We start from the raw sequence: 20,461 nt of genomic DNA on the forward strand, positions 1-20,461 counted from the left end.
TTGATTGATAGAACAGGCTTCCATCTTTTGTCGTGGAAGCTAATAGCCTAAATAAATTTAAGGCTGAGCTGGACAGGCATTTGGAACGAATGTAGGGGCGAAATTGGAGGGGTTTTTTTTTTTTTTTTTTTTGGCTGATGTTGCATAAGTTGCTTTCTTGCATCATATGCCTCTGCTAATGCTAATGTGTAAGCTCTCATTTATGTATTATTTATTTATTTTTTCACTTTATTGCCTATGCATAAGTTTAGCATATAATGCTATTGACTGCATTAGACTAATATAATGAAACTTGTATAATTTTATTTATTTTTAACAAACATCATGTAATAAAAATTAAACAACACAAAATATGGATACCCATTTCTCAAAAGAATACTAAAAATAATGTTTACTTATATTCAGTAAAAAACAATAAGCGATATTGTATTTCACTGTATTGCACTAGTGAGTAGGTAGTTGTTGCCTGGCAGTGCCACATGTTATGTTAAAAGGGACTGTAAATGGTATCCATAATTTGGCATGTAAATATGTTGGATGAATATAAAAAAATATATATATTTCTCCTTTCAGAGTTAATGAGAAATATATAGCACCAAACTCTTATTCTTCTAGCTAATGTATTTCAAACAGGAACTCTATGTGGAGAACCACTGCAACCATAAATCTTTTAAAACCATATTCTGCTGTATTTATTTATTTATTTTATTATTATTATTATTATTTTTTTTGCCCTTGCACTGTTGGCATCCAATATCTGTTTCTTCTGTGTTTGAAAGTAACTTACAGTTGTAGTATTATTTCTCACTTACTTAACGACACATTTTCTTATTCACTATTCAACATTATCCATACTTTGCCCACTAACTGTGGTATTTTCTTCCTTTAACCTATATTTACTGATTTTACCAAAGTTAAAAAAGTTTACTAAACTAATGCAAAACGAACAACTCATTACTAACAGAATCAGCCATGAAATAATTTTGAAACATTCAATAGAATATTATAATTTTATAAATTCATTAGAAAATTTATCCAAGGAATCCATGTTATTTGACCTTGAGAGCAGGCGTGCAAATCCCCCCCCCCTCCATGACCACACCCAGCTCATTTTTTGTAATGATAGTGTCACACTCTCCTTTACTAATGGGGAGGATCTTTTCATTAGCAACCCATTCAAGTATCACATAAATCACACCTAATTCTGGCTAAAACAGCAATCATATAAACAATGAAAAATAATTAAATAAGAGAAATACAAACGGTTTAACATGCACACAGGCCTGTTTTTCATCATGGGTTTATGCAGATCGTCAGTTCTTTTACACGTGATTGCATGGTATATAAAATAATGGAATAATTAATAAATTCTTACTTTCTTTAAATAAGTTTTTTTTTAAATAAATACTTTTCTTACTACAGTCTTATTAAAACAGTAACAAAACAAGTTCATTTGTAAAGTTCAGTGCACAAAATTAAAATTAATTATTACTGTTAGTAATGGTATATGATACAAGCTTATACAGCATCAGCCAAAAAAAAAAAAAAAAAAAATCATTTCCCCCCCCCCCCATTTCACCTATCCATTCACTCCAAAAGTTTGTAGAGTTCTTCCTTGAATCTATTTAAGCTATCAACTTTTGCGACTGTTAGAAGTTTGTTTCAGCAATCAACCATTTGCTAAAGGCAAATTTGAGGAAAGGCAGTTACATCTATTCTGCAACTGTCTTTCCTCAATTTGAACTTATGCCCCATTAAGTGTATAATTTGAGCAAGAGGAAGAATCCCATCAGCATTTGAGCTTGCTTAAACCATTCAAAGCCTTATACACCTCAATCAGATCACCTTGCAGGTGCCTACTCTCCAGGCGCTGCAATTTACAAAACTTACGCCTTTCTTGGTAAGAGCACCCCTTTGTTTCCCTTCTTCGTACTTGTTCCAGCAGCTCTACATCTTTCCTAAAATGAGGCCTCCATACCTGCAGTACTCAAGGTGTGGCCTGACCATTGCCTTATACAAAGGGATAATTACCTCCATATCCATGCTAGCAGAGTTCCTGTATATCATTGACAAGACCCCATGGCTGCTCTGCCAGCCTGTCTGCGCTGCTCTGAAAACTTCATATGACTGCACAATTACCCCCAAGATCTTTTCCATTCTCCACTACCCTGAGTGTAGTACTGCACAGTTGGTAATTACTCTGGAGTTACTGCTACTCATGTGCACTACTTTGCATTTGTCAGTGTTAAATTATTAATTCACAAAGTCACTGGAAGTGTAGCATAATTTTCTATGCTTCTAGAAGAACTTTTCAGAATGGAGGAAATTAAGATCATTAATAACCAGTACAGCACAGAGAGCTCATGTATTGAATTCATAAAAGCTGGGAAAGCTGAATCTGGAAATCATTGCATTTTGAATGGCAGTATGATTTCTGTTTTGTAAAACATTTTGTACAGGCAGCAGGAGTTCTTAAAGCATAAAATGAGGAGTGCGCCATCTTGAAGATAAAGATTAAACAATATCTAGCCTTTTTCCTCAAACCATGTAATGAATTGGCAAAACAGGAAAATTACTTAAGTTTTTGTTTTGCCATTCAAAAGTGGGTGCTACATTTGTGAACACAAATTCTCATTGCAACCCCTCGATGTGGGCACCTGTATATGGTGAGGGGACCTCCCAGTGATGCTGCTGGCCTTCCACATTAGCATCACTGGGATCTAATACCCATACCTTGGTTCATCGTTGGAATGCAGTGTGTGCAGCTGTGTGCCGTGACCTGTGGAAACTCAGAAAGGGAGATCCTGGTGGTTGAGGGGCCCAGCCTTAATACACTACTTCGGCCCCTGCTTCAACAAGATGAGAGATCCCGGACTGGCCCAACTGCGATCAATCAGCAGATGGTTGTTACTGTTAGGGTCAACTGCATTCCAACAAGTCTCCCACCCTTTGGTCCTGGGATGGGATCAAGGCTTATTGGAAATCTGGGTACGATGCTCCTGAGCTAATTTGCCAGCCCATTCATGTACGCTGTTCCTGCTTGTTCACAAGTGAGCTGCCCCTCGTAGGGCTCCATGGTGGTGATCTGAATTACTTAGGGCATCTGAAATTTTTATCTTACTCTCATGATTAATTTAAATTTCTCTTTTTCTTCTGGGGCCCCAACCGATGCAATCACACTGATAATACCAACTCAAAAAGACCCAGAACTGAGGATAGACCACAATCAGTGACACCGCTTTTCCTCATTCTCCATTCCACCAGAGAGCAGTCACTTGGGAAAATGTCACCCTTCTTCATCCAGAAAGGATTAGAAGGATTGGCAGGTTCTCCAAAATTCTTCAAAAAGCTGCGTTCTGGAGACATTTTAGTTGAAGTTGCAAGCCTAAAACATGTACAACTTCTGAAAGCCATATCGATGGAAGGGAAACCCATTGTTATTACCCCCCCCCCCCATAAAACTCTGAACTCTTCACCTAGTGTCATTTCAGAGTGGGACCTTCATGTCTGAAGATCTGCTTTGAATTGAGAGACCAAGGAGTGACAGCTGTCAAAATAATATTGATGCGGATCAAAATAATATTGATGCGGAAGGATGGGAATCTCGTCCCTACCCGAGTTCTCATCCTAACATTCAACACCCCACGGCCTCCAACTTCCATCAAGGCAAGCTACTTAAACTGGCCAGTGAGGATCTACATTCTGAACCCACTGAGGTGTTTTAAATGCCAAAAGTACAGCCACTCCTATACAGCTTTTCATGGCTCCCCTGCCTGTGCTTGCTGTGGTGCTAAAAAAGATCACAAGAGCAAGGAATGTTTAGCTTCTAAGCCAAATTGTACGAACTGCCAAGGAGAGCACCGTGCATACTCTCAAGCATGTCAGTGATGGAAAGACAAAAAAGAAATTCAAAAAATAAAAACAGCTGAACATATCCTATCAGGAGGCCAGAAAACGAATCAAACCAGCAAATAGTACCAAGCCCTCATACACCCAGATAGCTTCTGGGAAGAGTGCCATCAGGACCCAGACTGATATGACAATTCCACCAAGGGAATCATTTACTCTCATTGCATGTTATTTATTAAGTTCACAAAAGCCCACCCAAAAACCTCAGTCAGTTGGCATTCCTATATCTGTACCTCCTAATGCCTCAGCACTTCCAAAACACAGTGCTAAAGAAACTCCAAAGAAATTGGAACAGCCACCTATACTCCAAGAAACAATGGATGTGGAAGATAAGGAGGAACAGGATGAATCAGTCCTGTAACTTTTTGCAGATGAATAAGAAATGGATACGGGCCAACATCCAGTCTTTCCAAAGAAAGAGAAATCCAGGACTGAGAAAACAAAGCCCTCAGCCCTTCGGAAGCCACCAGACAGGCCCAATAAATCTAAATAATGGGTACATTTAAATTTCTACATGGAATTGTCATGGATTCCATAGAAATAGTGATGACAACAAGGCTCTCCTGAGTGAGTAAGCATGAGCCAACTTGCTTTTGCTTACAGGAGATGTATTTTAAGGCAAATGAGGATCCTTACTTTCATAACTGTTCAGTTATTCACAGAGACTGAGCTGGGGATGGACCCACCTACCCATGGAGGAGTCGCCATCCTTGTGGGTAACCACACCCTCCTTCCAAACTATGCCACTTACCACCAGCCTAGAGGCTGTAGCAGTTCGTCATACAGTAGGGTTCCTCTTAACAGTTTGCTCCATCTATTTGCCACCTGGGAACAACATCCCCCAGACAGACCTTGATGATCTCATTAAGCAACTGCCACCCCCTTTTCTATTATTAGGGGATTTCAATGGACATAATGTTCTGTGGGTTAGTTCTGACATCAGTAGAAGAGGCCTGATGATCTAGCCCTTCTAAATGTGGGATCTGATACCTTTTTCCACATGGCCACCCATACCTTTACTGCCATTGATCTTTCCATCTGCTCAGCTTCCCTCCTGCCTGTGTGTACATGGGAGGTTAAAGAAAACCTTTATGGCAGTGATCACTTCCCCATGTTATCCACCATTTCTAATGAGAGACAATGCCACCAGTCTAGGATACCATGGTGAAAGATTGATCAGACTGGGATGCCTTTAGACATTGGCCACATTTAATACCACCACAGTCAGGCAGTAAGACACATCACAGAAAGTATTGCCCAAGCAGCAGCAGTTGCAATTCCAAGGACGTCAACCCGGTTTCCACGTTTTTCAAAACCATGGTGGAATGAAGAATGCACAGCAGCTAGGAAGGCTCAAAACAAAGCGTGGGGAATAATTCGTTGGTACCTCACCAGAGATAATTTAATAGCCTTTAAACATGCCCATGCCAAAGCATGACCATCAGGTTCTCTCAGATGTCAGAGCCAAAAGAATCGTGGATCTGATATGCATCTTCCCTCACACGGTTTGCCAATCCCAAATCCATCTGGGACAAAGTCCAGAAAAATGAAGGGCAAATACACATAACAAAACACCTTTCATCGATCCTTGAACGTAATGGATGTACAATTGCAGGCCTAACTGCAATCGCAAACACTCTTGGGGGGACATTTGCACAAGTGCCTTCAGAATCTTCAGAGACATTGTACCCCACAAAGTTCCTGGACCTCAAACAAAGATCAGAAAAACAGCAAATCAAGCTGCCTTCAAATGGCAGTGAGGAATACAATCAGCCTTTTACACAATGAGAGCTGAAAGTGCCGCTCTCCCTATCCAAGGCAAGTGCTGTTGGCGCAGATAACGTCCATTATGAGATGACTAAATATCTTTCCTTAGACTCCATGGATCTCTTGCTCTGTCTCTATAATAGAATATATGCTGAAGAGCACTTTCCGGACTCATGGCAAAAGGCAACAGTCATTGCCTTTCCAAAACCGGGAAAGGATCCAAAAATACCGTCCTATTGCTCTGACCAGCTGTTTGTGCAAAATCCTGGAAAGAATGGTCAACACTCGCCTTATGTAGTATTTAGAAGCTAACTACTCCTTTCCAGGACACAGTGTGGCTTCCGAAGGAACAAGTCGTCACTCGACCATTTAATCCGATTGGAAACATCTATACATGATGCTTTCCTGAAACGTGAGCACCAGGTGTCAGTTTTCTTTGACATGGAAAAAGTGTATGGGCACGGCTTGGAGATACGGAATCTTAAAAGACACATATAACTTTGGTCTTAGGGGACACATTGCCATCTTTATTAAAAAATTCCTCTCTAACCAGTCTTTCCGGGCACCTCCATAGCCAGGTGGGCAGAAGCAGCAGTAGCACATGCTTCTTGATTAGACTGGGGTTCAAGCCCGTGACCACCAAATACGGAGGATGCGGAAAGGTCAGGGATATCCCTGGAGCAATATGGCCTTAGTTGCTAATGCTCCTAAAAACCTAACAATAACCAGTCTTTCCAAGTTTGTGTAGGATCCACCCTCTCTCGGCCATTTTGCCAAGAAGAGGGAGTTCCACAAGGATCAGTTCTAAGTGTTATGCTTTTTGCCATCGAAGTAAACTGTATTACTGAACAACTTCCTCTAACTGTAAATAGTGCCTTCTTTGTAGATGACTTTAGCATCTTTTCACAGTCATGCAATATGAGGGTCATCGAAAGACAATTGCTGCATGCCATTAACCACATCAACTCTTGGGCAGTGGCTAATGGTTTCAGGTTCTCTCCACAGAAGACAGTCTGCATACACTTTTGTCGCAAACAGAATCTTCACCCTGAACCAGAACTTAAACTCAGACAGAACATCATTCCAGTAGCACCCAACACCAAGTTCTTGGGGCTCGTATTTGATAAGAAGTTGACATTTCTACCACCTATCTGTCAACTACGGACCAAGTGCACAAGGGGATTGAACCTCCTACGTGCAATCTCTTCCAATAAATGGGGAGCAGACTGCTGCACCTTATTCCGCCTATATTATGCACTTGTCCATTTTAAATTAGATTACGGGTCTCAAGTGTATGCATCAGCAAGAAACAGCATACTACGATGGCTAGATCCAGTTCATTGTCAAGCCATCTGCATTGCTACTGGAGCTTTCAGAATATCTCCAGAGTTTATACGTCGAAGCAGGTGAACTGCCTTTGTCCCTGCGACGAAAGCAATTGTCTCTAAAACTTTTAAACTGAAATACTTGCCAGGCAACCTCATGTGGACGTGTTTTTGAGCCACTATGGGAAACTCTCTACAACACCCATCAAACTGCCAATGGTATCTGGGTCCAAGAGCTGCTCAGAGAGCTTAACATCACGGTAAACAATGTTGCTGAATCACCAAAACAACAGCTTCCACCCTGGCATGCTCACCTTCCATCCTACGATTTCTCCATCCAATACTGGAGTAAGGCCACCATGCCATCTTCTGTTTACCAACAACTCCATACTGCTCACCGAGCCGAATATTCTGATTTCTTGCCTGTCTTTACTGATGGCTCGAAGTGAAAGTTATCTGTTGGATTTGCTGTTGTCTTTCCGATAGTACAATATCTGGGAAGATTCCCAAGAATGCAGCATATATATACAGTTGAGTTGTATGCTATAGAATTTGCTTTTGACCATATTGAAACTCACAACTACCAAAGGTGCATGGTGTATACTGACTCATTAAGTATACTACAGGCTTTTTCAGGGATTGGATACAATCTTCACCCATTCCTGATCCGTACCAGCAGAGATTACATTCTCTTTTTGAGCATTCCTTTGACATCCATTTCTGCTGGATCCCAGGCCACATTGGGATCAAGGGTAATGAATTGGCTGACAGTGCAGCTAGATCACTGTAGCCCCACAACAGCAGCAGCCTATTAGTCCCTTATACAGACTACAGGCAGCAAATATACTCTACATTATTCTCCCAATAGCAACAATCTTGGCATGAGCAGGTCACAAACAAGTTATATCAAATAAAGTCTGTTATCCAACATTGGCAGTCGTGTCTGCACAGGAACCGTAGAGAGGAAGTTCTAGCTTGCCTCCACATAAGAAGTCATCTTATGCATGCATTCTTACTGAGGGCAGATGACTCCTATGTGTGAGGATTGTGACACCTTTTTAACCATTCGTCATATTTTAACCGAATGTCCACAATACAGACAGCAATGTTTTTTGTATTTTAATGTTTTTACCATCTGACTGAGCCTTATACACTCAGTCAGATTTTATCTGACAACGACAATGTGTCAACTATCTTTAGGTTTTTAAAATCAATAAACTTTTTTTGCTTGTATTTAAATATATCTGTATATTAATTTACCTCGTACATGTTTATATTTTTATACATATTATAATGACCTAAGCAATTACGTCACTACAATTTTTACTGTTATCTTGTATGGGACGTGGTTTTGACGCACTATAGCCCTTGTTGCTGATGTGCTGGTAAAACCCAAACAATTAACCAATCTCATTGCAACATACGAAGATGACAAGCTTCGTAAATTCATGAAGTTAATAAAAATAATGTTCACTTTAGGGGGAAATCATGAATAGCTTATACAGTCAGTCCTCGTATAGCGCGATAGTTGTGTTCCTAGAAACCTTCGTGCAATGCAAAATTGTGCAATATAAACAACAGGCCCTACGGGGAAAAATAGGGTTAGGTGCCGACCACCCAAGATTGAACACACATTTGTAACCAAAACATTACCAAACACAATAAATAATCGTAATAAAATACGTAAGTATTTTATTACAATAAGAAGTATTTTACTATTATGTAATAAAATATTGCTAATTCTTTTGCTTTTATCGTAAGCAAACTTGTTTTTTGTTTGATTTTCTATCCAAACAGTTGACAGCCGTTGCATCTCTTCCAATTCTTTGTGTCTTAATCTAATGGATTTTAATTACACTTTGAGTTGTTACTGATATGAAAGTTGTTTTTATTTTCTCTGCATTCTTTGTAATTCTTGGCGTTGCCTCATTTAGGTCTATAGCACGTGCAATATCACATGGTCTTTCATTTCGCTCAAAGCGTTTCACAGTTTCATATTTTTTCGCTATCGACAGTGGCAGACTGGCCATAAGCCTTACCGGGGAAACCCCGGTGGGCCGGAGGCCGGTGTGATTTTGGCCATAAACCATAGTATGAGGCCACTATAAATTTTCCCGGGTAAGAATTTTTGACCCAGTCCGCCTCTGTTTATTGATATTGCTTTTCTTTTTCTCTCTGAATCTGCAGTGTCTTCACCAGGCTGCTTCCTTTTCACACCTTTTAAGTATTTTACTCATTTTTAGGGAATAAAGCACATTTACAAAACGAGGAGGCACGCTTGATACACATAAACAAAGCTGCGCACGTGTAGCAACTGAATAAACAACACCGTAAAGGCAGAGATACACCTTTAACACCTCACATTTTACTAAAGCACATTTCTAGGGGTTACTACCATAAAAAATAAAAACAATTTCCAGTTGCGTTTCTGCTAGTGGAATCTGTTATAAACTGATAGTAAACTCGATCTAATTGCATTTGCGATTATACCGATAGCTGGAATTGTGTTGGTTTTTACATTATTATGGTGAAATGTGTTTCCCCTTCACTGATATAAAACACATAAATACATTTTCAGAATCTTCTCTTCATTCCTATCGTGTTGCGTTCAGTTGGGGTGATTCCGCGTTCGGCTGTTATTTCTTGTAAACACAAAGGCGAATTGTGCATAAGCGAATTCGATTCATGTTATATAAGATATTGTCCCCCTATTTATAAATTGTGTATGATCGAATTTGTGTAATGTAAACACGTGTTATACGAGAACTGACTTTACATTGATCAGTGCTTGATGCTTCAAAGGAAAAGTTCACATTGCTTCCACCTCTAAGAAGGCAATTCATGCATTCCATATGTCTGAGAACTGTGATAGATTGATCATTTTTCCATTTAGACACATTCAGGTTGACATGTCCACAAGTAAAGTGATTATATGTTTAAGCCTGTAAGTTCCCATAAAAATTGCATGACCTGTTTTAATTTCAGTTTAATTTAATTTAACAGCCCATTTTAGATTTCATTGCAATGCTCTACTGTGGCACTAAAAATCTGGCTGCACTTAATAATTCGGTATGTGTTTGGTCTTGTTGAATTTGTAATATCTTTTGGCCTTGGCTAGCTAGAGAATAAATGGAAATATATTTATTTATCAATATGTAGTTTATCATGTAATGGCAAGACCACAACTCTACTTCGCTGTTATATGAACAGTCAATTGCAGTATGTACAGTGCACCAAGCACTCAAAATAGCTTATCCTATTAGCACAAAAAAAAAAAAAAAAAAAAGAGAGAGGGAGAAGTTTATGGATGAATTTATGCCGGGGTTGGTTGGGGCCTTGATCGAATCTTCATTGATGTCAATGAATAAACAGTAATTTCAGTGTATACTTGGAAACCTGGAAAATAAAAGTTAAGTAGATTCCCCGCTTTCCTTTTGATAAATTTAATACCAACTAGTACACTGTTTCCAGTACAAAATATGATTATTAGATATGATAAAAAATATCACATAAAGAATTCTTGTTGTGAAATATTTTAAAATTTATCAATGTTTCTTCATTTTTTTAGGAATTATTTGCCCAATTCCAGTATAGTCAAGAGTCTGCTCTTCCACCTGATGCATTGAGATGTGCACTTGCTAAAACATTTTCTGATCAACGTAGATTTCAATTAGGTTTTATGGATGATGCTGCTGAATGTTTTGTGAGTATAATGCAATTTATAAATATTAATATATAATAACATATTAGCTTATTATTTTTATTCGGTACAATGTATATGAATTATAATATTAGTATTAGAATTAATAGTGACAAACAGTCCGAGAAAGAAAGCGTATAAATCATAAGCCAAAAACTAAAAACCTCCCACATCTTCTATCCATCCCTTTCAATGGTTTGCTTAGTTTTTCCTTGAATTTATTCAGACTACCCATTTTTACAAAAACAACCTTCTGGCTGAAGGCAAACTTTTGCACCTCAATCCTGAACCATCCTTCCTCAGCTTGAATTTATCTTCTTCCCCCCCCCCCCCCCATAGTCTGAGCAAAAGGAAGAATACCATCTGCATTTAGCTTACTCAATCCATTCAAAGCCTTTAACACCCTAATCGGATAATCTTGTGGGTGCCTAGTCTCCAGTGCTGCAATTTACAGAACTGAAACTTTCTTGGTAAGACCATCCTTTTGTTCCTTCATTTATAAATATTAACAGTGGCAAAATGATGCAAGAAAGCAAGCTCATACAATAACAGCCAAGGGGAAAAAAATCTCATTTCACCTATTCTTTCCCTCCAATAGTTTGTGTAGTTCTTCCCTGAATTTATATAAGCTATCAACTTCACAACAACGGATGGAAGTTTGTCCAAGTAATCAACCACCCACTGGCAAAAGGCAAACTTCTGCACATCTGTTCTGCAACCCGGCCCTCCTCAGTTTGAATTTGTGCCCCTCGTGTGTGTGGCCTGAGCAAGAGGAAGAATCCATCAGCATTGAGCCTGCTCAATCCATCCAAAGCCTTAAACTCCTCGGTCAGATCAACTTGCAGGTGCCTAGTTTCCAGATGCTGCAGTTTGCAAAACTGAAGCCTCTCTTGGTAAGAGCACCCTTTGTTCCGCTCACCAATCTCATTGCCCTTCTCTGTACTCATTCCAGCAACTCTGTATCCTTCCCAAAATGATGCCTCCAAACCTGTATGCAGCATTCAAGATATTGCATCCTGACCATTATAGAATGTTATATAATCACCCTCTTATCCCTGCTAGCAAAATTCCTGTATATCATTGACAAAACCCCATGAGCTGTCCTGACAGTCTGCCTGCACTCTCAGACAAGTTCATATCTGGCTATACAATTATCTCAGATCTTTTTTTTATTCTCAACTGCAGTGAATGTGGTACCAGACAGCTAGTACGTTAATCTGGGAGTATTGCTCCCCATATGAAGTATCATGCATTTGTCAATGTTATACTTCAATTGCCACTTCCCGGCCCCATCAGTGTAATTTGTCCACAAGTATGTGCCCTGGTTACTGTGATTAAATTACCTGCCAACCTTCATATCATCTGAAAACTTAAACATTAAGCCTGATATGCCTTCATCAACATCAGTAATAAATATAGAAAATAACAATGTGTCCAGCACTGAACCCTGGGGATTCTGCTAATAACAGTAGACCAAGAAGAGCAATGCCCATTGAAAACCATTCTCACAGCAAGTAGCCCTTAATACCACTGTTCTCCAATTTGTATAGCAGTATTTTATGTGTAACAGTAAAAGCTTTTCTGAAATATAATATATTATGTCAGAATTATATTTTGCATCCACTTCCTTTGTTTCACTGTTATAGTATCCAATCGGACTGGTCAGACAAGATTTTTCTTTAACAAATCTATGCTGTGACCACAGAATAAGTGCATTGCTGTCTAGATGGTTTGGCATTACTTTAAGCAGGGACTCCATTATTTTCCCCTAGAACAGAAGTCAAGCTAATAGGTCTGTAATTACTTATATGTCCCCTTGATCCCTTTGTAAATTCGATATATGTTTGCTTATCGCCAGTCCAAAGGGACTTTCCCTGAATCCAGAGATGCTCTCACAATAGGGATAAAGGTTTGCTTGGCTCTTTTGCTGCCTTTATATAATAGAACTGGATATATCCCATCCATCCAGGTGTGTTTGTTATGTTCAGCATCAACAATTCCTTCTCCACTTCCCTTATTCAAATTTTGAATCCTTTATAGCTTTATAGATATACACACAACTGTATTCGTTGATTTGAGTACTTCATCAGTACTTATCCTATTAGTTTATCAATTTTATTTACTATTCTCCTAGCATTAACTGTATAACCCTTGTCTATAATTCTAGTGTATAACTCCTAGCATTAGTATACTTGTTCCCCAAGGACCCTGAGCAAGTCTGAAAATTCCTGACACATTACTTTAAGGCTTATACACCTTCTCATAGAAGCATTACAAGAATCACTTTCACCTATGCCTGCAGCTACTGTTAATCTATTAGTCTATGTACTCCCCCCCAGGATAGCAGTTTTCCAACCCACTTAACACTGCCTCAATAGCATCAGCAAATATTCTTGCACTCCTTCTATTTAAGTGTATCCCACCCCTGTAGAAACAATCTCTCTCCTGTTAACAAGCAAAAATCACAATGAGAGAAATTTTTCTTCTTGAGCTTCGCATAGTCTAGCCAGGGCTGAAGTAATTGACAAGGCTCTCATCGTGTATTCCCACCCCATTATATCTGGGCTGCATTGCAAACTCTTTCAATTTCAATCCTAACTCATGACTTTTTTCTCAGCATTGCATTGTGCTTTTTAATTAAATGCTCAGATCTCATAAATCCTTTTCAATCTGTACAACAATATTATCTTTTGTTGTACAGGTTTTGCTGTATGCCATTCAGTCCCTGGCATGAGGATGTCTTTGAATTGTCTGATGGTGGAGCATGGTCTCAAGCATTGGGCTGGGCTTCTGAGTGCTTGTTTCTCTCTCTCTGTTCATCCTTCGAGGGATATCAACCCTATTCCTCAATCTCTCAAATAATCCTATCATAATTCCAAGTTTGTGCTTAACCTTCTCATGTTCTTTGCAACAAAACACCCAAAAAGTCATTCCCTATAGTTGCATTGTGCCCTGCTAGAGTTAGTATTGCAAAGAGAGCATAAGTAATACAAATAATATAATCCAGATTTGTAGGAGAACTGTCTTTGGAAGTTCTTTCCCAAATAGTAGTAGTAGTGGCATGTGATGCAAGAAAGCAAGTGTATGAGCTTATGCAGCATCAGCCAAAAAAAAAAAAAAAATTGCAAAACAATTCCCTCTAAATGTTTGTCCAGTTCCTCCTTAAATTTATTTAACCTATCAACTTCCACAATGACATATGGAAGTTTGTTCCGGCAATTAACCACCCGCTGGCTAAAGGCAAATTTCCACACATCTATTCTACATCTAAATCAAAGCATTCCTGCTGCTACTTTGAGCCCATTGCTTTGCTGCTCTAGACTGAAGCATAATTTCTTTTAATGTCATGCCACTGTTTGAAAATTTGAACCAACATATCCCACATCCATGTACTCAAGTCATTACTACTAGATATGTCGAACTGTTAATGTGCCAGTAAAATTTCAAACCAACCAAGATATGTCGAAGCATGGTATATGCAGATTTATTGTACCAACAGATTTAAAACTTCCATTTTGGAAGTTGATTTCCATAACAGACTAGGCTAGAAGGATGATTTTGACATATACAAAGCATGTTTGAAAAGTTTGTAGCCTGAGTATTAGTATTAATAATGGTAAATAATGCAAGAAAGCAAGCTTATACAGCATGGGCAAAAAAAAAAAAAAACACATTTCACCTATCCACCCCTAAAATAGTTTATAGTAGCAGTAGTAGGAGTAATGGCAAATGATGCAAAAAAGCAAGCTTATACAGCATTAGCCAAAAACAACCTACACAGTCCACCCACCTTCCCAGAATTTGTCTAGTTCTTCCTTGAATTTATTCAACCCATCCATGTCCACAACAACAAGATGATTATTATTATTAGTGACATGGTACAAGGAAGCCTGAGGCTTATGCTGCACCAGCCAAAAAAAAAAAAAAAAATTCCCGAGTTACTCCCTGTGTATATGTGTGTGTGTGTGTGTGTGAGAGAGAGAGAGAGAGAGAGAGAGAGAGAGAGAGAGAGAGGAGAGAGAGAGAGAGAGAGAGAGAGAGAGAGAGAGAGAGAGAGAGAGAGAGAGAGAGAGAGAGAGAGAGAGAGAGAGAGAAGTAGAAAGGCATCACCAAGAAAGAGAAGAATGATGATATCCAGCTCAAGACCTTGGGGTTGATGGAAGCCTATTCCAACAATCAACCACCAGCTGGCAGAGGGCAAACTTCTATACATCTATCCTGCAACCATCCTTCCTCAACTTGAATTTGTGCCCCTTAATTTGTGTAGTCTCAGCAAGTGGAAGAATGCCATTAACATTCAGCTTAATCATTCCATTCAGGGCTTTAAGCACCTCAATCAGATCTCTCTGCAAGTGCTTTGTCTTGAGACACTACAGTTTACAGAACTGAAGACTTTCTAGGTAAGAGCACCCTTTTGTTCCCTTCACCAGTCTGTTTGCCCTTTTCTGCACCTGTTGTAGCAGATCTATATCCTTCCTAAAGTGAGGCCTCCAGACCTGTATACAGTACTCAAGATGCTGCCTAACCATGGCCATATGCAAATGGATAATCACTTTCTTAGACCTGCTAGCAAAATTGTTGTATATCATTGACAAGATCCCTTGAGCTGTGCTGACAGAATGTGTGACTGCTGAGAGAATTTCATGCCTGACCGCACAATTACCCCAAGTCTTTTTTGTTTTCCACTATCCTAAGTATTGTGCCACACAATTCATAATTTACTCTGGGATTGCTGCTACCCAAATGCAGTAACTTGCATTTGCCAATTTTAAAAATCTTCAGCTGGCATTTCTTAGCACATTGACCCAATTTTGATATATCTTTTTGTAGTAGCTCACCCTGATGACTGTAGTTAACCACCCTGCCAACCTGTATCGTCTGTAAACTTAAGACACTAAGCTTGATATACCTTCATCAATATCATTGATAAATATCAAAAACAACAATGGGCCCTGCACTGAACCCTGGGGAAATCTACTAATAACATTACTCCACTAAAAGCAGTGCTCATTGGTAACCAGAGAATGGTTACCATTCTCTGTCTTCTTCTACTTAATCATCCTTTTATTCTTAGCAGTAACTTACCTCAATGCCACATTGCTCCAATTTGTACAGTAGTCTTTTATGTGCAACAATATGTGAAATCCAAGTACAGCCACTCACCGACTTACGTAAGGGTTGCATCCTGCAGAACTCTACTTAAGTCAGAATTTCCGTAACTATGCACCCTGAATTTGATTGAAGCAAAAAAGAAATGTTCGATGAACATGTAAATAGAATTATTTATTAAATTTTTTTATCTCGTGCAGGAAAAATTACAAAAGTGTGCTTAGAGATGTATAATAAAAAGATTAAGACAAGTGCCAGTATAAACACCGCAAGGGCACTCATTTCTGAATCTGATTTTCCATCCTTATTGTTAATAGCTTTTCAACTCCGATATAGCACCTGAATGCAGTTTTGTGATCATTGATCTTAAATGCATCGATTCGTTAACATGTTCTTTTATACTTGCACTGTCCTTTAAAATGGCATTCACTGTTGAAGCAGAGAGACCTAATTCCCATGCAATAGATGACAAACTTTTTCCTGCTTTGTACTTCTTAGTCATTTTCATCTTCATTTCTAAATCAATTTTGTTTCATTTCCTAGCACTGTCACCACTTCCCCTTTCCTCTGGTCACCACTTCCCCTTCATAATTGTAATAAGTATATAGGAATGAAGAGAAGATTCTGAAAATTTATTTATTTTTTATATGATTGGAGATTTCAATGAAGAGGGGAAACACATTTCACCATAATACTGTAACGTAAAAGCCCATTCAATTCCTGTTATTGGTATTATTGCAAATGCAATAAGATTGAGTTTACTACTCTTTGTATTAGATTGCACTAACAGAAAAGCCCAGTAAACCAGAAACTACAAATTGTTTTTATTGTTTTATGGTAGTGACCTCCAAAAATGTGATTTGTGAAAAATATCACAAATGCATTCAAAATTGATTCTTCTAACCGAACATATGATAACAATGAAAGTGTAGTGCATTCTATAAAGTGGCTGATTCTACCAATTCTACCAGTGATCATAGCCCTTCCTCTCAGCCAATAGCAGTGTTTGTAAGCATGTTGGTCACATGTTTTGTTTTTGTATCCTCTAGTTAAAAGTGATTTTTGTGTTGTGCTTATTTAACATAAATTTATAATGACATTTTAGAGAGATAAATAGCTTAGTTATATAACGAAAATTTCAACTTCTGAGGTCCTGCAATGAATTACCAAAAAAATTGTGTTATTGGGTTCACGTTATGATATTTTCACAATACAGTAGACTCTCGATTTTCCGGGATAGATGGTAAAAAACAAATCCCGGGTAATCGATTTCCCAGTTAATCCAAAAATACAGAAGTCCCCAACGTACGTAAGAGATACGTTCCAGGACTTCTTACGTAAGTCGACTTTTACGTAACTCAGGAATGACGTAACATATTGCTACTATATTATTATTGACAAATCTGAATTCGGCTCGATACTTGTTAATGTTTGACCATTTTCATACATCCTTATTTATTTTAATTTTCTGATCCAAATTGATCGCCTTCCTTTTTTTGTTGGTAAATTTACTAGTACCGCTGACACTTATTCTCCTAGTCGGCACCATGATAACAGTCAAAATGAAATTTTCTGTAAAGAACTTCACAGGGTTAAGGTGAAAACTCACTATTATCACCCCACATGAGCTCACATTTTACTAAAGCACATTTCTGGAGGTCATTACCATAAAAACAATAAAAACATTTTGCACTTTCCGGTTTATTGGGCTGATTTGTGGATTATGAAAAGGCATTTGACTCCATACAGCATAAGGCAATGTTTCGGGCACTGGAAAGACAAGGCATAGATACCCCATATATTATGATTTGAAGAAAATATATGAGAGTGCTACCTCCTTTATTACATTAGACAAAGACAGTAGGAAATTTAAAATCGAGAAAGGAGTTCGACAAGGAGACACAATATCTCCGAAGCTGTTTACTGCTGCCCTTTAGGAAGCTTTCAGAAGATTACTGGTCGCAGAAAGGAGTCAATGTGAACAGTGAGTACCTAAACCATTTACGATTTGCCGATGACATTGTGGTCATAAGCCACGATCCCAAAGAATTAGAGGAAAATCTTAATCAGTTATGCACAGTTGGTAAGGATTTTGGACTAAAGATGAATATGGCTAAAACAAAAGTAATGATGAACAAGTATGCCACAGAAAGGGAAATAATGATTGAAGGAGCAGTAATTGAAAAGATGGAGTCATATACTTATCTGGGACAAGTTATTAGCTGTAATAATGATAAATGGCTGGAAGTCAAGAGAAGAATAAATTTTGGATGGATAGCATTCAAGAAATATAGTCACATACTGAAGAGCAATATCCCAGTTTGTCTGAAATGTAAAATAATGAACCAATGTATACTCCCCACCATGACTTATGGAAGTTAAACTTGGGCAGTCACCAAAAGAATGGAAGAGAAGCTGAGAACTACACAGCAAAGAATGGAACGAATTATATTGGGAATCAGACTGTTAGATAAGAAGAGAAACACATGGATTAGGCAGCAAACTCAAGTAAAGGACATTCTTATCAAAACTAAAGAACTAAAATGGTCTTAGGCAGGACACATAGCTCGAAGACATGATGACAGATGGACTAAGAAAATAACAGAATGGTACCCAAGAGGAGCTAGAAGAAAACCTGGAAGACAAAGGCGGAGATGGATAGATGAAATTCATGAGTTTTTGGGTAGTAAATGGATGACCAATGCTCAAAACAGAAGGAACTGGAAAGTTACTGGAGAAGCCTTCATCCTGCAGTGGATTGAAAATGGCTGATGATGATGATGACTTGTGTGTCCAATACGATACTTCTCTTTATTTTTTACTATGCCATTTTAAATCTAATAGCTTCCCTTTATTTTTTACGATGTCCATTTTAAATCTAATAGCTTCCCTTTATTTTTTATGATGTTTATTTTAAATCTAATAACTTACCTTTATTTTTCACAATGTTGTATATGGTTTGGTCGCCAGCATTATAATGGTTCTTTAGAGATTTAACGGATATGCCGTTTTCAAACTTTTGAATAATTTCAAGTTTTTGTTTAACTGAAAGCGTAACTCTTTTGTGTTTATCCATCATTTTCGCGATTTCTGAACAAAAAATATATATACAGGGTGATTCACTACCAGTGTGACAAACTTGCAGGAGGTGTAGGGGGCACAAAGATGAATCAGAATCGCATAGCATTGCAGAGTCTGAAATGCCTTCGCCATGCGGTAGAGGATGTTGAACGGGAGGTTGCGTGAACAGCGATCCCGCTGGGTCAGCATTTGCGAACCGGTTCCCGAGGCAGTAGGATGGACGAGAATTCAAACGTTGAACTGGCCGACATGCACCTCGCGTGTGAAGATGCGGACTGTAACGGGCGCGCCGCTCTGTGCTTGTACCAGGAACGTTTCCCGCACAGGCATGCTCCTCATCATACGATTTTCGCACGTGTGCACAGAAGGTTACGCGAGACTGGTTGTTTCATGAGGGGTACCATGAATCGAGAGCGAATGACGAGGACGCCAGACAGTGATGAGAATTTACTATGTCTTGCAGAAGGCAATCCGAGTATGAGTACTCGAGTGATAGGCCAACAGTTGGGTATTTCCCAATCCACTGTATGGAGGATACTGTCAACAAACCAAATGAGTTCATACCATCTGCAACGAGTCCAATCATTGGAGCCTGCAGATTATCCACTCCGGAGGACTTTTGCTACTTGGTTTCTTCAACAGAAACGGTTTGCAAATGCTGACTTCCAGCGGGATCACTGTTCACGCGACCTCCCATTCAACGTCCTCCACTGCATGACGAAGGCATTTCGGACGCTGCAATGCTATGTGATTCCAATTCATCTTTGTGCCCCCTACACCTCCTGCAAGTTTGTCGCACTGGTAGTGAATCACCCTGTATATATTTACTATAAAAAAAATTTCGACATCCCTGACATAGATAAAACAAAATTTGTCTTTTTGCAATGGAACATAAGAATCAACACGACACACTAAAACAAACTAAACATTTCTTTTCTTTTCTTTCTTTTTTTAAATTTTTTTTTTTTTTTGGATTCTTGAACTGTCCTGTTTAATCCGCTTCCCGGTAAATTGAGAGTCTGCTGTACCTCCATTTATTTCCTATGGGATGCAAAATACATTTCCACAATTTTTTTAAGTTCACACTGGCAGCAAAAACTTACGTAAAGTCAAATTTACGTAGTTTATTGCATAAATTCGACTGAGTATTATGTAAGTCGGGGAGTGGCTGTATATGATGTCAGAATTCTTTTTTGCATCTGCTTCCTTGGCCACTGTATCATTGTAACTTATCAGATTGGTTTGGACAAGACTGCCACTCAATAAATCCATGCTGTGATTGCAGTATAATTGTGTGCCTGTCCAGATGATCCTGCATTACTTCTTCTACCAGTGATTTCATTATTTTCCCTGGAACAGACATTAAGCTAACAGGTGTGTAATTCTTCTTGTCATCTTTTGATCCCCCTTATTAATTGGGTATACATTTGCACATCTCCTTTCCATAGGGGCCTCCCCTGAATCCAAGAATGTTCTCATAATTATGGCTAATGGTTTATTTACTTCCCTTGCTGCCTCCTATAATATAATTGGACAGATTCCATCTGCCCCAAGTGCCTTTTCTATGTCC

At 38.7% G+C, this 20,461-nt stretch overlaps 1 protein-coding gene across 1 annotated transcript in view; it reads left to right on the forward strand.

The window, feature by feature from the left end:
- The window catches only part of ec (ubiquitin specific peptidase echinus), a 378,892-nt gene that overhangs the window by 139,087 nt on the left and 219,344 nt on the right, over positions 1 to 20,461 (forward strand). Inside the window, exon 4 of the mRNA XM_090378841.1 lies at positions 10,570 to 10,704. Coding sequence (XP_090234967.1) covers positions 10,570 to 10,704 — 135 coding nt within the window. The remainder of the gene's footprint in view (positions 1 to 10,569; positions 10,705 to 20,461) is intronic.

Source organism: Mastigoproctus giganteus, chromosome 8 (assembly GCF_048544385.1).
Source record: "Mastigoproctus giganteus isolate SK-2022 chromosome 8, ASM4854438v1, whole genome shotgun sequence".
NCBI classification, from domain to species: Eukaryota; Metazoa; Arthropoda; class Arachnida; order Uropygi; family Thelyphonidae; genus Mastigoproctus; species Mastigoproctus giganteus.